Source organism: Danio rerio, chromosome 3 (assembly GCF_052040795.2).
Source record: "Danio rerio strain M-AB ecotype USA chromosome 3, GRCz13ab, whole genome shotgun sequence".
In the NCBI taxonomy this organism is placed as follows: domain Eukaryota; kingdom Metazoa; phylum Chordata; class Actinopteri; order Cypriniformes; family Danionidae; genus Danio; species Danio rerio.
Genome location: NC_141023.1, coordinates 6,508,705 through 6,526,489, shown reverse-complemented (window position 1 = coordinate 6,526,489; position 17,785 = coordinate 6,508,705). Strand labels below are relative to the sequence as shown.

The window sequence follows — 17,785 nt, the reverse complement described above, 5'->3', positions numbered from 1 at the left end:
AACAAGAATGCAGGAAACTTTAACTCAATGTTCAGTGGAAATGTTTAATTTAAGGTTCCCACTTTTACACGTTGATCAGTTTGAGGTAAAATTTGTCAAATTAAGTTTGTAATAGATTTAAAAGTGCACTTGTGTGTCTGCCTTTTTTATTGATTGAGTGGTAGAGGTTGATATGACATTTAGGGTGCTTTCACACCTGTGAATCGATTCAGTTGTTCTGAAACAGAGATTACAAATGTTACTTTGTTGCTCTTTGCTCTTGGAGCGGTTCGCTTTCACACTGCAAAGTTTCTAATCGGACCAAAAGAGCTAAAACAAGTCACGTGCGAGTAAACTCTCCTCACATTGGTCAGAGTGTCAGGGTTTATTTTGCAGCGTCCCGCTCAGCTGTCAGGAGAGGTGGTGGTTTGGTGGTGATTGACAGGGAGCGCGTGCGCGCGACGTGTCTGAGGAGAGATGCGGTGGGGAGGGGTGAGAAGGGTGCGCGACGATGCCTATTTGAGGACTGGGAGGGAGAGATGCGAGATTACCGGGAGATCATCACTCGTTTGCGGGCATCCGGAGACTCGCGAAACTTCCCACCCTAATCATAATTCTCTCTTCATATAGCCGTAAGCCTATTACATATCCATAAAACACTGTGATATAACCGCGCTCGGATCGGATCGCTTTCTCACTGCAATCGAACCGCTCCAGGGTTCGTTTCAATCGAGCCGAGACCACCTCATTCAAACGATCTCGGAGCGATTACTTTGGCGCGGAACAGAGCGCGATTGCCCTGTTCACATATGCCAAACGAACCGCGCTAACTATGCAAACGAGATACGTTCCGAAACAAAAGTCTGGGTGTAAAAGCACCCTTAAAATGTAAGCAGAACTAAACGATAGTTTTTAGAACGAGTAATAATCCCATTAATCTAGGTACAGTACATGTCCCTGTCGAAGGTCAGTGAATTTAAGCTAATTATTTATTAAAAAAGGACAAGCTATTCTCGTACGTGACTTTGTTCTTTGTGTGACTGAAATGTAGGCAATATGTCTCCATCCAAGAATGTGAATTAAATTTATGCGCTAAACAAGAAAATCGAATTTAAAAGACTTGCGAATAAAGCAGCGTTTCCATCCAGTGAGTCAAAGAGAACAAAACCGTCACTTCCTGATTAACTGGCATCAAAAATCAACAGTAAAACAGAATTTACTGAGGTAGAAGAAGCCGCAACAATCTTTTCTTTATTTAATAAATGACTTTCACCTCAGAAGACGATGCTGACATGCAATGAACGCGTGGTGGCGTTTGAAGGCATGAGATGCAGAGAACAGACGCTCTCGATTCTAATGGTAATTAATAATATAATAACACTAAAACTGAAATGGTTAAGGCGTTTAAGAATGACCAAAACAACACTTCAGATGTTTTAAAATGTGCTCAAGCCTGCTGGGCCGCGTTTTAGAAAGGAGGTTAAGTGAAAACTCAGAATATGTTAACCCTGAAATGAGAGAAACTCTGGGTTTGGCAGGTTTGTTAAACTGGAGAAAGCAGGGTAAATCCAGCCTGTTTCTGAAAGAGAGGTAACTTTTAACTCAGTCAGTTACTGTGGTAACTTACTCTGTGAACCTAACCTGGTCAGCAGCAGGTTTTATACTCTAAACTCAGAGTTTCTGTTTGTCTCCTCCCGTCTTTAAAGATGAAAACGGTATTTCCGTGGCCATCGGCGTCACTGACGTGAACCTCTCAAAAAATGTAACGACACGTCGCACCGACGCGTATCGCAAACTCTGCGATTGGTCGGCTTTGTATCGCTGACGAGTCTGGGCGGCACCGAGAGCCGCGCGAGCCCGGTGTAGCGGTTGTTTACAAGTGTGGAGTCCCGCGAAGGAGCTCCGGCTGTAAAGGTTTTGTTTTGTGTTTACCTGATAGTTAAAGTTGTTGTATGTCCGCCGGTTGCATGAGCGAGTTTGAAGCACTTGTACATTCAGGAAGCGTTCAGAAAAAACAACAGCAGCGAAAAAACTCGACACAGAGGAACATTTACACCTCACTGCCAACTAGCGTTTCGGAAGTGTTAATGCAGACCAACAGAGACTGCGCACAGAAGTATAAATGCACAGCTACGCGCGTTGCATGCGCCGTGGGTTACGCCGGTCACTTGACGCAGAAGGCTTTAGCCTTACCTTTCCACCCACCTATTTTAATGCTTATTTTAGATATGTGCATAAAATATTGGTTGATGGAAACGCCAAGATGCACATAACTATTGAAAATTCACATAAAAACATGTGCGCATAACCGAGTAGGATAAACTTTTAATTCAGTAAGAAAAGATGCACATTAACCACAATGGAAACACTTTTACTGAACAAATTCCAGTATACACATTAAAAAAGGTCATGTGATTTTGTTATACGTGATCATGTGATAAATGTGTGTTAATGGACAAACCAGGGGCATTCGGTGTGTGACCCCCCTAAGAAGCATCAAGGGGTTCATCAAAGGCACACATAAGTACGCGTTGTCACACCATCTCTATTTAATTCTAAACAGCTTTGAGTTATGCGGATGTCAGGTGGTTGTTCGTGTAGCTTATAGAAGGCAAATCGCGCAATGCAGCGCATGCGGTAAGTGACACTTCATCAACATGCATGATCGTGTTCATCTAATTTGCTTAAACTAAGCATTCTACAGTATGGCTGTATTTTACAAGCAAGGATTCTGACACAGCAACATGCAGCAGATGCTTAACAAAAGTTGTAAGGGGGGGAAACACGTCAAACTTATGAATCTTTAGGGTTCATGGAATCAACTTAAAGGTGAGGAATGGACTGTCTTTGACAGCTTGTGACATCATCTGGCACTTTCAGTGAGTACATTTACATGGACACCAATACTCTGATTTTAATATGATTAAGACAATACTCTGATCAAAAGTCTTCCACGTAAACTGTGATTTTTGATTATCTTAAAGGACCACAGACACAAACTGCGGAGGAAACATTTATAGCCTGTTGACGCACTGACGTTACTGGATCTATGAGCTATAACATGTAACTGGGAATCATTAATGGAACATTCAAAAAGCCGCTCATGTAAACACCTGAATCATATTATTGTCTTATTCAGATTAAGGCAAATCATCAGATCACTGATGTCCATGTAAAAGTAGTCACAAGCCCCAAACCCAGAAAAAAGGTGCTCCCTGATTTTGATGACAGCCTTTCCACAGGTTAGTAGTAAGCTAATGTAATGTTAATAGCATATTGCAAATCTAGCATTCATGCTAACGAACAAATTATCAAAAGAAATATATTAATGCAATTCAAGTAAATATGAATTGATGTTTACTTTGAACGTATTATAAACATATTTATTTTTTTCCAATTTTAATGTTTCAATTTTTTTTTTTTTTTTTTTGTCAAATAATTTTGTGGCTAAAAAGTATTGGTTCAGGCACCGTTTTGGCACCGGTAGCATTTTAAAAGTATCGATTTAGCACTGGCATCGAAATAACCCCAAACGATACCCAACCCTACTCGTTCTCCTAGCCGACAATAATACATGCTTCTAACAGCGCAGCATCTTGTTGTCATTTCTAATTTACAGTTAAAATCAGAATTATAAGCCCCCTGTTTATTTTTTTCCTCAATTTCTGTTTAACGGAGAGAATATTTCTTCAGCACATTTCTACACAATAGTTTTAATAACTCATTTCTAATATCTGATTTATTTTATCTTTGTCACGATGACAGTAAATAATATTTGACTAGATATTCTTCAAGACACTTCTATACAGCTTAAAGTGACATTTAAAGGCTTAACTAGGTTAATTAGGTTAACTAGGCAGGTTAGGGTAATTAGGCAAGTTATTGTATAACGCTGGTTTGTTCTGTAGACTATCGAAAAAAAATATAGCTTAAACTGGCTAATAATTTTGACCATAAGTATTTTTTTTTTTAAATTAAAAGCTGCTTTTATTCTTGCTGAAATAAAGCAAATAAGACTTTCTCCAGAAGAAAAAATATCAGACATACTGTGAGAATGACCTTGCTCTGTTACATCATCATTTGGGAAACATTTCAAATAGAAAAAAAATCGAAGGGGTATTTTCTTAATTATGTTTCTTACTTTCTTCATCAGTTCATATTTTCTGAATGTATCACACAAAACCAAGATAAGGTGTTAAGATGCAAATTTCACTCTATCCTGACTGAAATATAACATTAGCCCTGACTCCATTGCATGAAAGCAAGTTAAAACAATTAAGCTAATGCTAAGCTAAGTTAAGTTAATACATTCTAAAACGCTTAACGTATTTTAAACATTTTTAGGAAAATTATAAAGTCAACCCAAAACACTTCATAATAGGTGCACTCCCAAAACAAACCACTTACTATTTCTCCTGACTGCAGCCAATCAGGTTTCGCTGGTCAGCATTCAGGCAAATATCCCGCCCACGCGCTAATTCCGAGGCGGAGATCAGAGAGAGCTGAATTTTGCTGTTTGAGGATTATTAGTTTAATTCCTCTTCTGTTATAGGTGTTATTCGTCTGTTCAGAGTAAGTGCATGATATCTGACCATAGTAGAGTTCGCAGACTTGCGGTGTGAACCGCTTTAACATGTGTGCTCAATGCTAATATACTCTCTTGTTTTTAGCTCGATGCTACGCTGTAAACACTCTTGTAATGTCTTACTCACGGGTTATCTGGACACCTTTCATTTGTGTCTCCATCTAATTCATTCACTAAGAGGTAGTTTAATGCTGATTATATTGAATATTGACTGTTTAACTGAACATATGCTTGTGTAAACTCTTGAAGAGACGCAAACGCTTTATTTTGCAGTAAAACAGAATTTGGGATTAATATAATAATATAAAACACTTAATTCATTAAAATATTGAGAGATAAATGTAAGCAATTAGAGACATGATCACGCTGCACACATGAAATGTAGAATCGACCACTCAAGACTTACACACACATTTATTGAACAGGGGAGAAACACCTATTTGTAGCTTGTGTGAGAACATTTTGGTGATAAAACATTTTAGTAACATGCATTTTTAAAATGTTATTAGAGAGTGTTTTAATTCAGGAAATATTTTGGGGAAAATGTTTTAAAAAGGTGTTTTCTGGAGGAATTTTACAATATTTATCATATTTATGTTGTTGTTTGTATGTTTTAATACAATTAATGATGTTTATTAAAACAGTTTTGATTGTTAATTATGTGCTGAATATTTAATGCAAGTGCTTCTGTTATAAACACAGGAATATTCCCATCAGGATCAAGTGAAGAGTTTACTGAAGGACAGCGAGAACATGAGTGATCCAGAACCCTGCAGAATTAAACCTGAAGATGCTGAACAACAAATAGGTTGGTGTTAATTCCTGATTCTTCCTTAATAATCCTGAAGAACAATGATGATCAAAAGCTTTATCTGAGTTGTTGAACAAGCACAAAAAACAAATGATTTTATATGAAGACAGAAAAAAGTAAATACACTTTCTATTCAAAGGTAATAAATATGGACTGAAGCTCAGTTGTCTTTTAATTGATCAAATAGTCAGTAAAAGGAGATTTGTTAAACATTTAACCCTTTGTCTGGGGTCTGAGGAGAAGTGTTGGCATTCCCTAACATTTGTGCTTTTTTCATTTTTATTTGGTGGTGTGGGGCTGGGGGGGGTGCGCCGCCCAATTTGTCATTAGCCGCGTATGTCTTTTTTTACTCGCACAATCTAGTTCAAAACTGCCCAATCTGGCAACACTGCCTAGATCATGCATTTCTTTGCTTGTCTTTTAGGGATGCTCATAATAATAAATTAATCGTTAACCGAAAGGGTGTGTTTTTAACTGATAATATCAGTTAAACGATTAAAAATTATTATTATATATATTTTTAAAGTTTGGCTGCATAAAGGACCGATCACAGCGAACACGCTTTTTGCGTCGAGAGGCGCATCTTTTGAATAGTTTATTATCGATCATGAATGCTTTGCACGCTGCTTTTGCGCCCTGCACGCCTCACGTTTTTGCTGCAAGTACGATGTGTGCTCACGGAAAAAAAAAGGAAACTGAGTGGAAAAAGCACTTAACATCAGTTGCCTTTTTTTTTCTCCAATCAAATGAAAGCAGAGGCAGAGTTTCCGTTGAGGTGACAGCAGTAGGTGCGTTCGACATGAATGAAACATCAATGAGATTAGCCGAGCGCAGGCAGGGGCAAAATTAAAAAAAAAAAAAAAAATTATAACAACAACAAATTTACAAGTAAAACAGAATACAGTCTCTACAAACTAGTTTATTTTAAACAATAAGGGAGTTATGAATTAAATATATTACAGACACATGGGAGAAATTAGGGGAAACGAGAGGGCAATATGAACATAAAAATGAACAGGCCTATTAAATACAAAGCAATAAGCACAAATTCTTGGAGTTTAAACATCACTCTAGGGCAGTGGTTCTCAAACTTTTTTCATAAAGTACCACCTCAGGTAAAAAATTGTCTCTTCAAGTACCACCATTAAAATGAGCAGCATTAAATACAGTAGCGTAGTTGGCCCAGTTAAGCAGCTACAACTCTGCACAGTTAAAAAACGTGGCAGATTACCTCAGAAATATAGGCTGTATGTCATATATTACATATTATATGCAGAATTTTTGATACATTTTGAAATGTGTGTAGCATGTACATGACATATTTAATTTCTCCACGTACCACTAGAAGGTAGTCTGCGTACCACTAGTGGTACACGTACCACAGTTTGAGAACCACTGCTCTAGGGTAATGCTGCGTTCACACCAGACACGGAACGCGCGTCAAGCGCGAGTGATTTACATGTTAAGTCAATGCAAATGCGCGAATAGAAATCCTGCGGCGCGATATGCGCGAATGACGCAAATGGCGCGGGGCGAATTGAGCGTTTGACGCGCTTAACGAGCGTTTCGCGTGAATCTCTCGAGTTTGAAAATCTGAACTTCAGCGTACATTCGCGCTGCCCATCACACGAATCAGCGTCTGTTCTGACGTGAATTTGACACGCGAATGAAGCGAGTTATCTCAAATATTTACGCGGCTATTTATGTCCGAATAGTGCGATTTATCCGCGCGTTCGGCTTCTGGTGTGTGAACAGCATTATACTTCTTGTTTAAATATGCTGAAAAGGGCTTTACATTTATTTACATTTAAAGATATAACACTTTCCAATATATATTAATGTATAACCCAAAACAAGGTGTTTTGATTAAGTCTTAAACAATGATTAAGATTATTTTTGTTAATAAAAGCATTTTTAAAAAGCACTTTAATCCAAAGAGATTGAACAAAAGGACATTACTAAAATAAGTTAGCTACACTTTAAGTAGAAATTTCCCAGAAAGACCAGTTATAAACGGCTAGACAGGAAATAATATATATTATTCATATTATTATAAATCATAATCATATCATATTATTGAATATATATATATATATATATATATATATATATATATATATATATATATATATATATATATATATAAATGATTTGAATGAGGCTATTGCACCGACAGTGCTGTCATTTTCAAGGGCTTTGCTGATGCTTCTGCTATCAGTGATTTAGCTCACCTTCAGCATGCAGAATAACATCAGTCCACTGTATTTAAAACAACATGGATGTTGACCAATTTAGCTTTGCTAAGCTAACTCTCTAAACGGCAATGTCTCCCTTTGCAAACATGTAACAGGAAAGGACTGAATTTTATTGACAACTTCAGTCTTTTCTGGAATCAAAGAGTAGTATTTACATCAGACGGCCTTCATCCAAACAAACTTGGTGCAAAAGTGCTAAAGGACAATATCGATCATCGATCATATCGATCATTTATTGGCTGTGTGTGCCACTGAACTCAGCCCAAATGGCACACGCACACCTATATTAACCTATATATATAATATTCTCCAACTTTTATTGATGATTTTACATAGTTGTTATCAATAGTAACCTCTGAACTTTACTATTTTACCATTGCTGGGGATTTTAATATTCACATTGATAATCCAATTTAATGTGAAACTAAACACTGCTAGGCAGACTTTCTTTTTTAAGCTTTATAAACCGCAACGTAAATAATGCTCATACACTCTTAGACATCCCCCCCAGTAGGATTCCCAGTGAGCTACTCTCTGAAAGCAAATGTTTTGAGTTTGCTCATTTCTTTACTGACAAGATCAATAATATCAGAAAGGCAATCAGCTCATCCAATCAGCCAAGATGTGTCGACGTCAAACTAGCTCAACCACAACTTAAGAAATCAGAAATTATGTCTGATTTCATGGCAATTAATGGCAAAATCTTAGAAGAGATTGTGCAAATTATGAAAACATCAACCTGCAGTCTTGACACACTCCCCACATCATTCTTCAAAACGGTGTTTACCTGTTTAGAAATGGATCTTCTAAAAGTGGTAAATGATTCACTTCTCTTAGGGATTTTTCCAAACTCACTTAAAACTGCAGTTGTTAAACCCCTCTTGAAGAAGAGCAACCTGGATAACACCCTATTGAGCAATTACAGGCCAATCTCAAATCTCCCTTTCATTGGCAAAATCATAAAAAAAATAGTTTTTAATCAGGTTAACAAGTTCTTAAGCTTCAAGGGGTGTTTAGACAATTTTCAATCTGGGTTTAGAGCACATCACAGTACAAAGAGCGCTCTTATAAAGATAATTAATGATATCTGCCTAAATACAGATTCAGGCAAACTAACTATGCTGGTACTGCTCGATCTCGGTGCTGCATTTGACACTGTCGATCACAGCATACTTCTGGATAGGCTTTAAAACTGGGCTGGGCTGTCTGGGACTGTCTTCAAATGGCTCAGATCTTACCTTGAAGGGAGAGGTTACCATGTCAGAATTGGTGACCATAGGTCGAGGTGGACACCCATGACATGCAGAGTCCCACAAGGCTCAATTCTGGCACCTCACCTCTTCAACATTTACATGCTTCCTCTGAGCCAAATAATGAAAACCAAATCTCCTACCATAGCTATGCTGATGACACTCAGATCTACTTAGCCTTACTTTCTAATGACTACAGCCCCACTGACACTCTGCTATGTTTTGCCCGGTTTCTTTCTTATGGTGGAGTCATGAACACTCACCTGAACTGAGGAAAGTGAGGCCTGCAGGTCTTTTGGTGTTGTAATGGGTCTTTTGTGATCTCTTGGATGAGTTGTCGTTGCTCTCTTGGTCTAATTTTGGTCATCCAGCCACTCCTATGAAGGTGATGAACAGTAAAAATCACAAATTTGACCTCTTCCCAACAGGGAAAACACCAACAATCAAGAATGCATGATTATTTGCTGTCATGGCTTTGCAATAAAAAATGTGGTTCTAATGGAAGTCAATGGGGTAAAAACGGTCACATACAAAATGAAAGGGTAGTCAATTTGCCCAGTGTTTATTGTTGAGTTTTTGAAAAGTTCCAAAGCATTTTCCCAACATATGTGTCAAAATAAGATTTGTCATCAAACATCAGTCCATTTGCTGAAACACTGAGAAAGTTGTGGCCAAATTAAAACTCAAAATCACCCAGAGTGGATGAAAACAACCCAGCAGCACACAGAGGGCTAAATGTGCACATTTCAGACTTTATACAGATTTGTCACATTTAATGTGCATCAAATTTGCAGCTTGTGTAGCCAATGATTTAGCACCTTTTGACTTCAGCTTTTAATGGGAGTTGTAAAAACTTAATAAAAACCTGTTTTTTTTTCAGACCTTATTGAAGAAAATGTGGCGAGTAAAGAGAAGGAACGTCATGTCAAAGTTGAGGAAAAAAATCATTTACAGACTTCTGGAGGCAAGAATCATTTCGCCTGCACTCAGTGTGGAACGAGTTGTAGCAGAAAAAGCCATCTTAAGGTTCACATGAGGATCCACACTGGAGAGAAACCATTCACATGCACTCAGTGTGGGAAGAGTTTCAGCGTCTTGTCAAACCTTAATAAACACATGAAGATCCACACTGAAGAGAAACCATTCATATGCACTCAGTGTGGGAAGAGTTGTAGAAGAAAAGAAGATCTTAAGGTTCACATGAGGTTCCACACTGGAAAGAAACCATTCACATGCACTGAGTGTGGGAAAAGTTTCAGGCTGTCGCAACAACTTACTCATCACATGAGGATCCACACTGGAGAAAAACCCTTCACATGTTCTCAGTGTGGGAAGAGCTTCATCCAGTTAACAAACCTTAATGATCACATGAAGATCCACACTGGAGAGAAATCTTTTACATGTTCTCAGTGTGGGAAAAACTTTAGCCGTTCATCAACCCTTAATAATCACATGAGGATCCACACTGGAGAGAAACCATTCCCATGCACTGAGTGCGGGAAGGTTTTCAGGCTGTCGCCACACCTTACTCAACACATGAGGATCCACACTGGAGAGAAAACATTCACATGTTCTCAGTGTGGGAAGAGTTTCATCCAGTTATCAAACCTTAGTAATCACATGAAGATCCACACTGGTGAGAAACCATTCACATGCACTCAGTGTGGAAAGAGTTTTATCTTCTCATCATCCCTTAATAATCACATGAAGATCCACTCCGGAGAGAAACCATTCAAATGCACTCAATGTGGGAGGAGCTTCATACTATCATCAAACCTTAATCAACACATGAGGATCCACACTGGAGAGAAACCATTCACATGCACTGAGTGTGGGAAGAGCTTCAGTCATTCTTCATGCCTTAAATTCCACATGAACATCCACACCGGAGAGAAACCATTCACGTGTTCTCAGTGTGGGAAGATTTTCAGATCCTCGCCAAACCTTAATCAACACATGAAGATCCACACTGGAGAGAAACCATTCACATGCACTCAGTGTGGGAAGAGTTTCAACCAATCATCTGACCTTAATCAACACATGAGGATCCACACTGAAGTAGGCATGGGATAACCGTTTTCAAGGTTTGGAAAAGTCAAGGTTTTAGAACCACCAAAATGTTCTGCTATATCGTTCCTATTGTGTGTGTCAGTCTTTTATTTACATTTTTTGTTTTGTGAAGACTTTTTTCTTCTTTGGCTCTCGGCGAAGGCGGTCGCTCTTCTTACCGCTCCGTCCTATATCTCTCCTTGCTAGCACCTCTTGTCTCGTCTTATTCTATCTCTGAGGCTCTCCTTGTCCTGCTTTCCAAACGAAAAAGGAATTATGGATTTGATCAACTGGTCTCTCAATGCAATTGACACCATCTTCTCAACGAGATCGCTGGGCTCCGGGGAACCCAGCTGTCCTGCGGGGACGCTCGCAGCTGGATATGTGATGGACGGGTGGGAGAAGTGGAGAGTCCTCTGTCTAGCTGCTCTGTCTCTGGAGGATACTGAAGATATCTACCTATTCGGAACTTTGATAACAGGGTTTCTGCTGATGGGCTTATGCGGGGCCCTGGGATATCGGAAACTGATAAAAGCGGTCAGCGCAGCTCAAAACCCCACTAGGCTGGCCGGCTTGATTGAAACACTGATGGGTAGGGTCGCGAATCAGACTATGGTCCTTGACCGCAAACTGGAAACCATCGAGGTGAAGCTAGCGGCTCTGCAACAAATTTTGGCCAGATCGGGAGACGAGTGATGGACGTTAAATATCTGTGAAATTGGCAGATATTGACCTAAAGTTGAAGTATCTTACTGTCTTTTTTTCGGCTCTCCTCTTACTCCTGCCAGACGGCCTCGGCTGGAAGTAAACAACTCCCTGGGATAAGCAAGATAAGCGGACGCTCTGAAATTCCTGCCCCTGTCAAAGACACCTGCGGGACTCTGGACTATGCAGGCTCACACACACACAAACATATCTACAGATAAACATTCACCACCGATCCCCATCCAAACGCCTTCGTGTGCTTTTACCCACATGGGGCGTGGGCGGGGCTGTGACTTGCGCCGGAAATGGCTGCTGGACCAGTTGGCTGCCTGCACTCAACGGATTGTTTTCCATTACCCCTGTTCCCATCCCCTCTGTCTATGTTGTGTCTTGCCGGTGTGCTTATGCTAAGATAGGGCTGTTTTTCTCCCTTTTCTCACTTTGTCCTAATCAAGGGCAAGCTGGGGGGGTGTTTTTTAGCCTAACTGTCCAAATGTATCTTTCTTCGTTTCTAAATGCTACCTCCTAAGATCTGTCTCCCCTGAAAAGTTGTTTGTGATGTTTTGTGTATGGTCTGGGGGGTCCAATTTCGCTATACGAAAGTGTAGTGACAAATAAAGGCTTGATTGATTGATTGATTGATTGATTGATTAGGACAACAGTATCTCCAGCAGAAATCAGATCTAAAATGCCTTTTTAAATTGTAAATAAATCTGTGTTTCTGAATCTAATGAAGACAGCAGAAGTCAATGATTCATTTGAATTATTCAGCCTGACATGTTTACTGCTTTACAATATTATGTTTCTCAAATTAAAATATCTTGTGTTCAAAGGGGGAAAAGTGTTAGTTCTTCACCCAGACATTTAAAAAGAGCGTATATTAAGGCAGTAATCACAATAACGTCAAACCGTTATATTTTTATCCAAGGTTATCATACCAGCAGAGTCTAATATCGGCCCATGCCTATGTAACCCCTCTTACCGTACGTTCACACCAAAAGCGGCGAGAGCGTCCAAGGTCGCTCTGGCTGCCCTGGCGACAACGCTGTCTGCCTTCAGCGTCAAAACTCGCTACATTGATCTCATATTTAAAGGAGCCGTTGCAGCATATCAGCTACATTCCTGCATAAAACATGCTTCCTAGCGTGAAAATGTTGCGCACTTCTTATCAAATTCATATAACAATGGAAGATCAAGTTGCGTGTGGTGCTCTATTTATCCAATTTGTGTCCACAAGTCTGAAATATCCTGAAGCAGCAATACTGTTTTGTACTGTCAAGTCGTGTGAGGTTCCTGCTTTTTTAAGATAAATATATATAACATTAATGCACATCAGTAACTCGCCAGTGACTTATTTAATGCATGTTCCTGTAAGAAAACATTGTAAATAATTGGAAATCCGGCGACCGCAATCATCAAACCCTTGGGAACAACTGTGGTCGGAACCAAAGTTCACAAGTCTGTGTTCTCTGAACTCCTCTCAAGCTGTGGACGTCTTCATTCTGATTGCTTGCCGCCGAACCGCGTCATAGCTCATTACCATAAAGTTGACTTGATTTCAACTCTCCTCGATGCCCATGCTTATCGCCGCCAGCTCTCATTGAAAATGAATGACTTCCAGCTACTTTGACTCTCTTGCCGTTTTCGGTGTGAACGTACGGTTAGTTCGTATAATCTTTTTTTTTTTCCTTTAAGTAATGATGACGCGAAAGCAGTTTGGCTGAGCACATTCACTTTTTAGTTTTCACTGGAATAGACAAAGCGACACACAGACACCAATTATAACTGGTCCGGTCTGTAAGGTCCACCCAGTTGGTCCAATGACGGTGTCCACTAGTGGATGATGGTTCAATGCCTGTTCGGTCTTTCCATTGCACAATGTTTATTTTCTTTAAATGTAACTCGTAGCTGACTCCAATTTGAGTATGAGGTGGTTTAGAATAATAATATATTTATTTTTAGTTTTATCTGACCCCCTTCATAAAACATTAAGAAGATTATGTCAATATATCATTTAGATGAATGTTTGAACCTTTTGTCTTCACTCGTAACTATTACATTTGTTCATTCGGGTGCTCAGAGAAATCGCCCCAGCTGATGGCGTCCCTCATGGTCACACTCTTGTCAGTCTTGAATATTAAACAGAGGTAATTGACTAATACTTTTAGATGTATTAGTATGCGCTAAATCAGTGTCTGGACAATTTTGCACAAACATTGCGACTTCATAACTCAAATTGTCCATACGTCTACCCTGAACCCTGAGAGACACTCGTCAGCCATGTCTGCTGCCTTATTCAGCTGCAGCCAGTAGTCAACAGGGTTCTCACCGTATCTAGGTAAGGTAAAAATCAGCAAGTGGCACACTAGAATTGGACACATTACTGAAATGTTGCTGAAGTATGCTGTATATCAAATTTGGTTGTGTTTTGCAGTCTAACGTAGGGTTACTGTGCAGAGTTACTTTTACATGTTTTGCCCTGCCCATAAGATGACTATTTTGTCTGCAATGATCAGGAATGTCAACATTTCTTTTTTTGTAGGTAAAACTGCATCATGGAGTAGTAATAGTAATAATAATAATAATTCTTTACATTTATATAGCGCTTTTCTGGACACTCAAATCGCTTTACACATTGGGGGGAATCTCCTCATCCACCACCAGTGTGCAGCATTCACCAGAATGATGCAACGGCAGCCATATTGCGCCAGCCCGCACACCACACATCAGCTGATTGGTGGAGAGGAGACAGAGGCTGCGTCCGAAACCACCTACTACGCAGTAGGTACTGCATTTGAACTTAAACGTACTACTCGGCCGTTAGAAAAGTACGTTCTATACAGTATGAATGTGAAAAGTATGAATGAAATTCGGACGTACTACATCCGCCATTTTGTCATGGTCACGTGACCTGTCTGCGTCAATTGCGTCGCTTTACTCCCATTCATGAATTTGCTCGCGGGGCATCATGGGATAGCGCAGCATGCATGGGATGCGCACTCCGGAATCTCGCCGGAAGTAGTAGGTCATCCGGGTACTTCTCGCATACTGTTTTTCGAATTCTATGAATTCGGACATACTACTCGACTCGCATACTTATTTTAGCGTACTATATAGTATGGAAGTATGGGATTTCGGACGCAGCCAGAGTGATGAAGCCAATTATGATTTGGGGTTAAACCCCTACTCTTTTTTTTTTTTTTTTTTTTTTTCCCGAAGGACATCCTGGGATTTTCAATGACCACAGAGAGTCAGGACCTCAATTTAATGTCTCATCCGAATGACGGCGCTCACTGAGCAGTATGGTGTCCCAGAGACCACACGTTGCGCCCCCTGCTGGTCTCGCTAACACCACTTCCAGCAGCTACCTAGCCTTCCTAAGTGGTCTCCCATCCAGGTACTGACCTAGCGCAGCCCTGCTTAGCTTCACTGGGTGACCATGTGAGATGATGAAACTGATTGCATTTATAGACATACCAGGTAATATAAGAAGATTTAGTACAGAATTGTACTCATGCTGGAACATTTACATATAACAGATCATATAAATTTATATTCAGAGCAACATTAAAGTAAAATAAATCTATTATTGAAGAAATAAACTTAAGTGAAAAGTTTGCTTTGCTTCATAAACAATAGTTTATTCCTATTCCTAATCATTTTCAAACTCAGAAAGCAGTTTAGCATTGAAGGGGAAACATTTGGACACATGCCCAGTAACAATAATAGTCTCAAATCAGATCGTGCAATGTTAATATCTTTATTTGTACCTTTTCCAGAAATATCTCCCATTCATTCAGAGGCAAACCAGAACTAAAAATACTGCGTTGCCGATAGGGTGAAGTGACGTCGTTGTGGAAAGGCAGCCAATCATCTTTCTCAGAGCCAGCTACAGGCAGCCAATCCGCTTTCGCTGATCAGCATGCAGGCAAATATCCCGCCTACAGCGCTTATTCTGACGCGGAGATCGGAGAGAGCTGAATTTTGTTGTTTAATTGGTTAAATTAGTTTTATGTCACAGGTGTTGTTCGTCTGTTCAGAGTAAGTGTATGATATCTGACTATAGTAGCGTTCGCAAACTTGCGGTTTGAACCGCTTTAACATATGTGCTCAATGCTAATACACTCTCTTGTTTTTAGCTCGATGCTACGCTGTAAACACTCTTGTAATGTCTTACTCACGGGTTATCTGGACACCTTTCATTTGTGTCTCCATCTAATTCATTCACTAAGAGGTAGTTTAATGCTGATTATATTGAATATTGACTGTTTAACTGAACGTATGCTTGTGTAAACTCTTGAAGAGACGCAAACGCTTTATTTTGCAGTGAAACAGAATTTGGGATTAGTATAATAATATAAAACACTTAATTCATTAAAATATTGAGAGATAAATGTAAACAATCAGAGACATGATCACGCTGCACACATGACATGTAGAATCGGCCACTCAAGACTTACACACACATTTATTGAACAGGGGAGAAACACCTATTTGTAGCTTGTGTGAGAATATTTTGATGATAAAACATATTTTAATAGGATGTATTTTTAAAATGATGATAGATAGTGTTTTAATTCAGGAAATATTTTGAGGCAAACATTTAGAAAGGTGTTTTCCGGAGGAATTTTTAATATTTATCATTGATAAAACTAAAAGACTTTATAAGTCTTTTTATCAGTGTTGTTGTTGTTGTTGTTTTTTGTATGTTTTTAATTCAGTTATTGATGTTTAAGAAACAGTTATGATTATAAATTATATACTGAATATTTAATGCAAGTGTTTCTGTTATAAACACAGGAATATTCCCATCAGGCTCAAGTGAAGAGTTTACTGAAGGACAGCGAGAACATGAGTGATCCAGAAACCTGCAGAATTAAACCTGAAGATACTGAACAACAAATAGGTTGGTGTTTATTCCTGATTCTTCATTAATAAGCCTGAAAAACAATAATGATGAGAAGCTTTGAACAGTTGATCTGTTTTATTGAGCGAGCACAGGAGGAAACAAGTGATGTTATATGAAGAGAGAGAAAAGCTAGTAGACTTTCTATTGACAAGGTAACAAATAGAGACTGTTGCTCAGTTGTCTTTTATTCTGTTGGTAATCAGGGTGTCACAATCCTCCAAATCCTCGATTCGATTACATTTTCGATTCTTAAGTCACGGTTCGATTATGAATAATCAATTAATAAATATCGAATTAGTTATTTGTAGCCTACCGTTTTACCTGACCTGCATGGTCTTTGTTTTACCCATAAACAAATTATACAGTAAATGAATAAAGGCAAGTTGCACACATAATTACCACCTGTCAATCACTTTTTTCTGCGGGACTCGTGAATAGGCAGTGATCTGTGTCGTTACAATGGCGTCAGTGAAAAAGGTGCACAACCAACAGAAACCAGCCAACAGTATCTGAGGTGTTCGCTAAAATGACTAAGTACAAGTGAGTGAAAGATTGAAGCAGTCTACTGATCCTCTGACTGCCTGGACCTGCTGTCTTGGAACGCATGACTGTGTGTGCGTCTGTGTCTGTGTGTGCGTCTGTTTCTGTTTATCTGTGTCTGTGTGTGCGTCTGTTTCTGTTTATCTGTGTCTGTGTGTGCGTCTGTGTGTGCGTCTGTTTCTGTTTATCTGTGTGTGCGTCTGTGTCTGTGTGTGCGTCTGTGTCCGTGTCCGTGTGTGTGAATTGAGTTTGTGTGGTCAGGTGATGTGTGTTTTCAGCAGTAGTGAGGAAGGAGGGCTGCTCAGAAATGGTACACACCACTGTGGACGTGGATCGTTGTCGTTCTAAAATGCCATTTAAAAACAAAGACATATTAGTGTAAACAGGGCCTGAGTGTGTACTTTTCACGAGCGGATTTGCAATGGGGGCGGGGCGGAGAATCACGATGCGCCTATCGTCTATCGGCCCAACCCTAATACTTGCATAGCAGAGCTTGCAAACTTTTTATTTTTATTTATTATTTTTTTTTGTCGACAACACTAACGTTATCAACTCACTGGAAATCTAAAATACTTCCACACCGGAGAAAAGGAGGAGAGGGTTTAAGCTCAGTCGGCGGGTCTCCTGCGTCTGCAGTTTAACAAGCACTTCAACAAGCCTGTTTTTTTCCCGCTTGGCAAGCCAAGCTGACGTGACATGGGG

The 17,785-nt window shown here is 39.5% G+C and overlaps 1 protein-coding gene across 1 annotated transcript in view; it reads left to right on the top strand.

Annotated features, from left to right (window-relative positions):
- LOC147845474 (uncharacterized) overlaps positions 1-17,785 on the top strand; it is a 154,036-nt gene that overhangs the window by 49,351 nt on the left and 86,900 nt on the right. Inside the window, exons 3-7 of the mRNA XM_087245473.1 lie at positions 4,510-4,551; positions 5,267-5,372; positions 9,761-10,950; positions 15,643-15,675; positions 16,435-16,540. Coding sequence (XP_087101599.1) covers positions 4,510-4,551; positions 5,267-5,372; positions 9,761-10,950; positions 15,643-15,675; positions 16,435-16,540 — 1,477 coding nt within the window. The remainder of the gene's footprint in view (positions 1-4,509; positions 4,552-5,266; positions 5,373-9,760; positions 10,951-15,642; positions 15,676-16,434; positions 16,541-17,785) is intronic.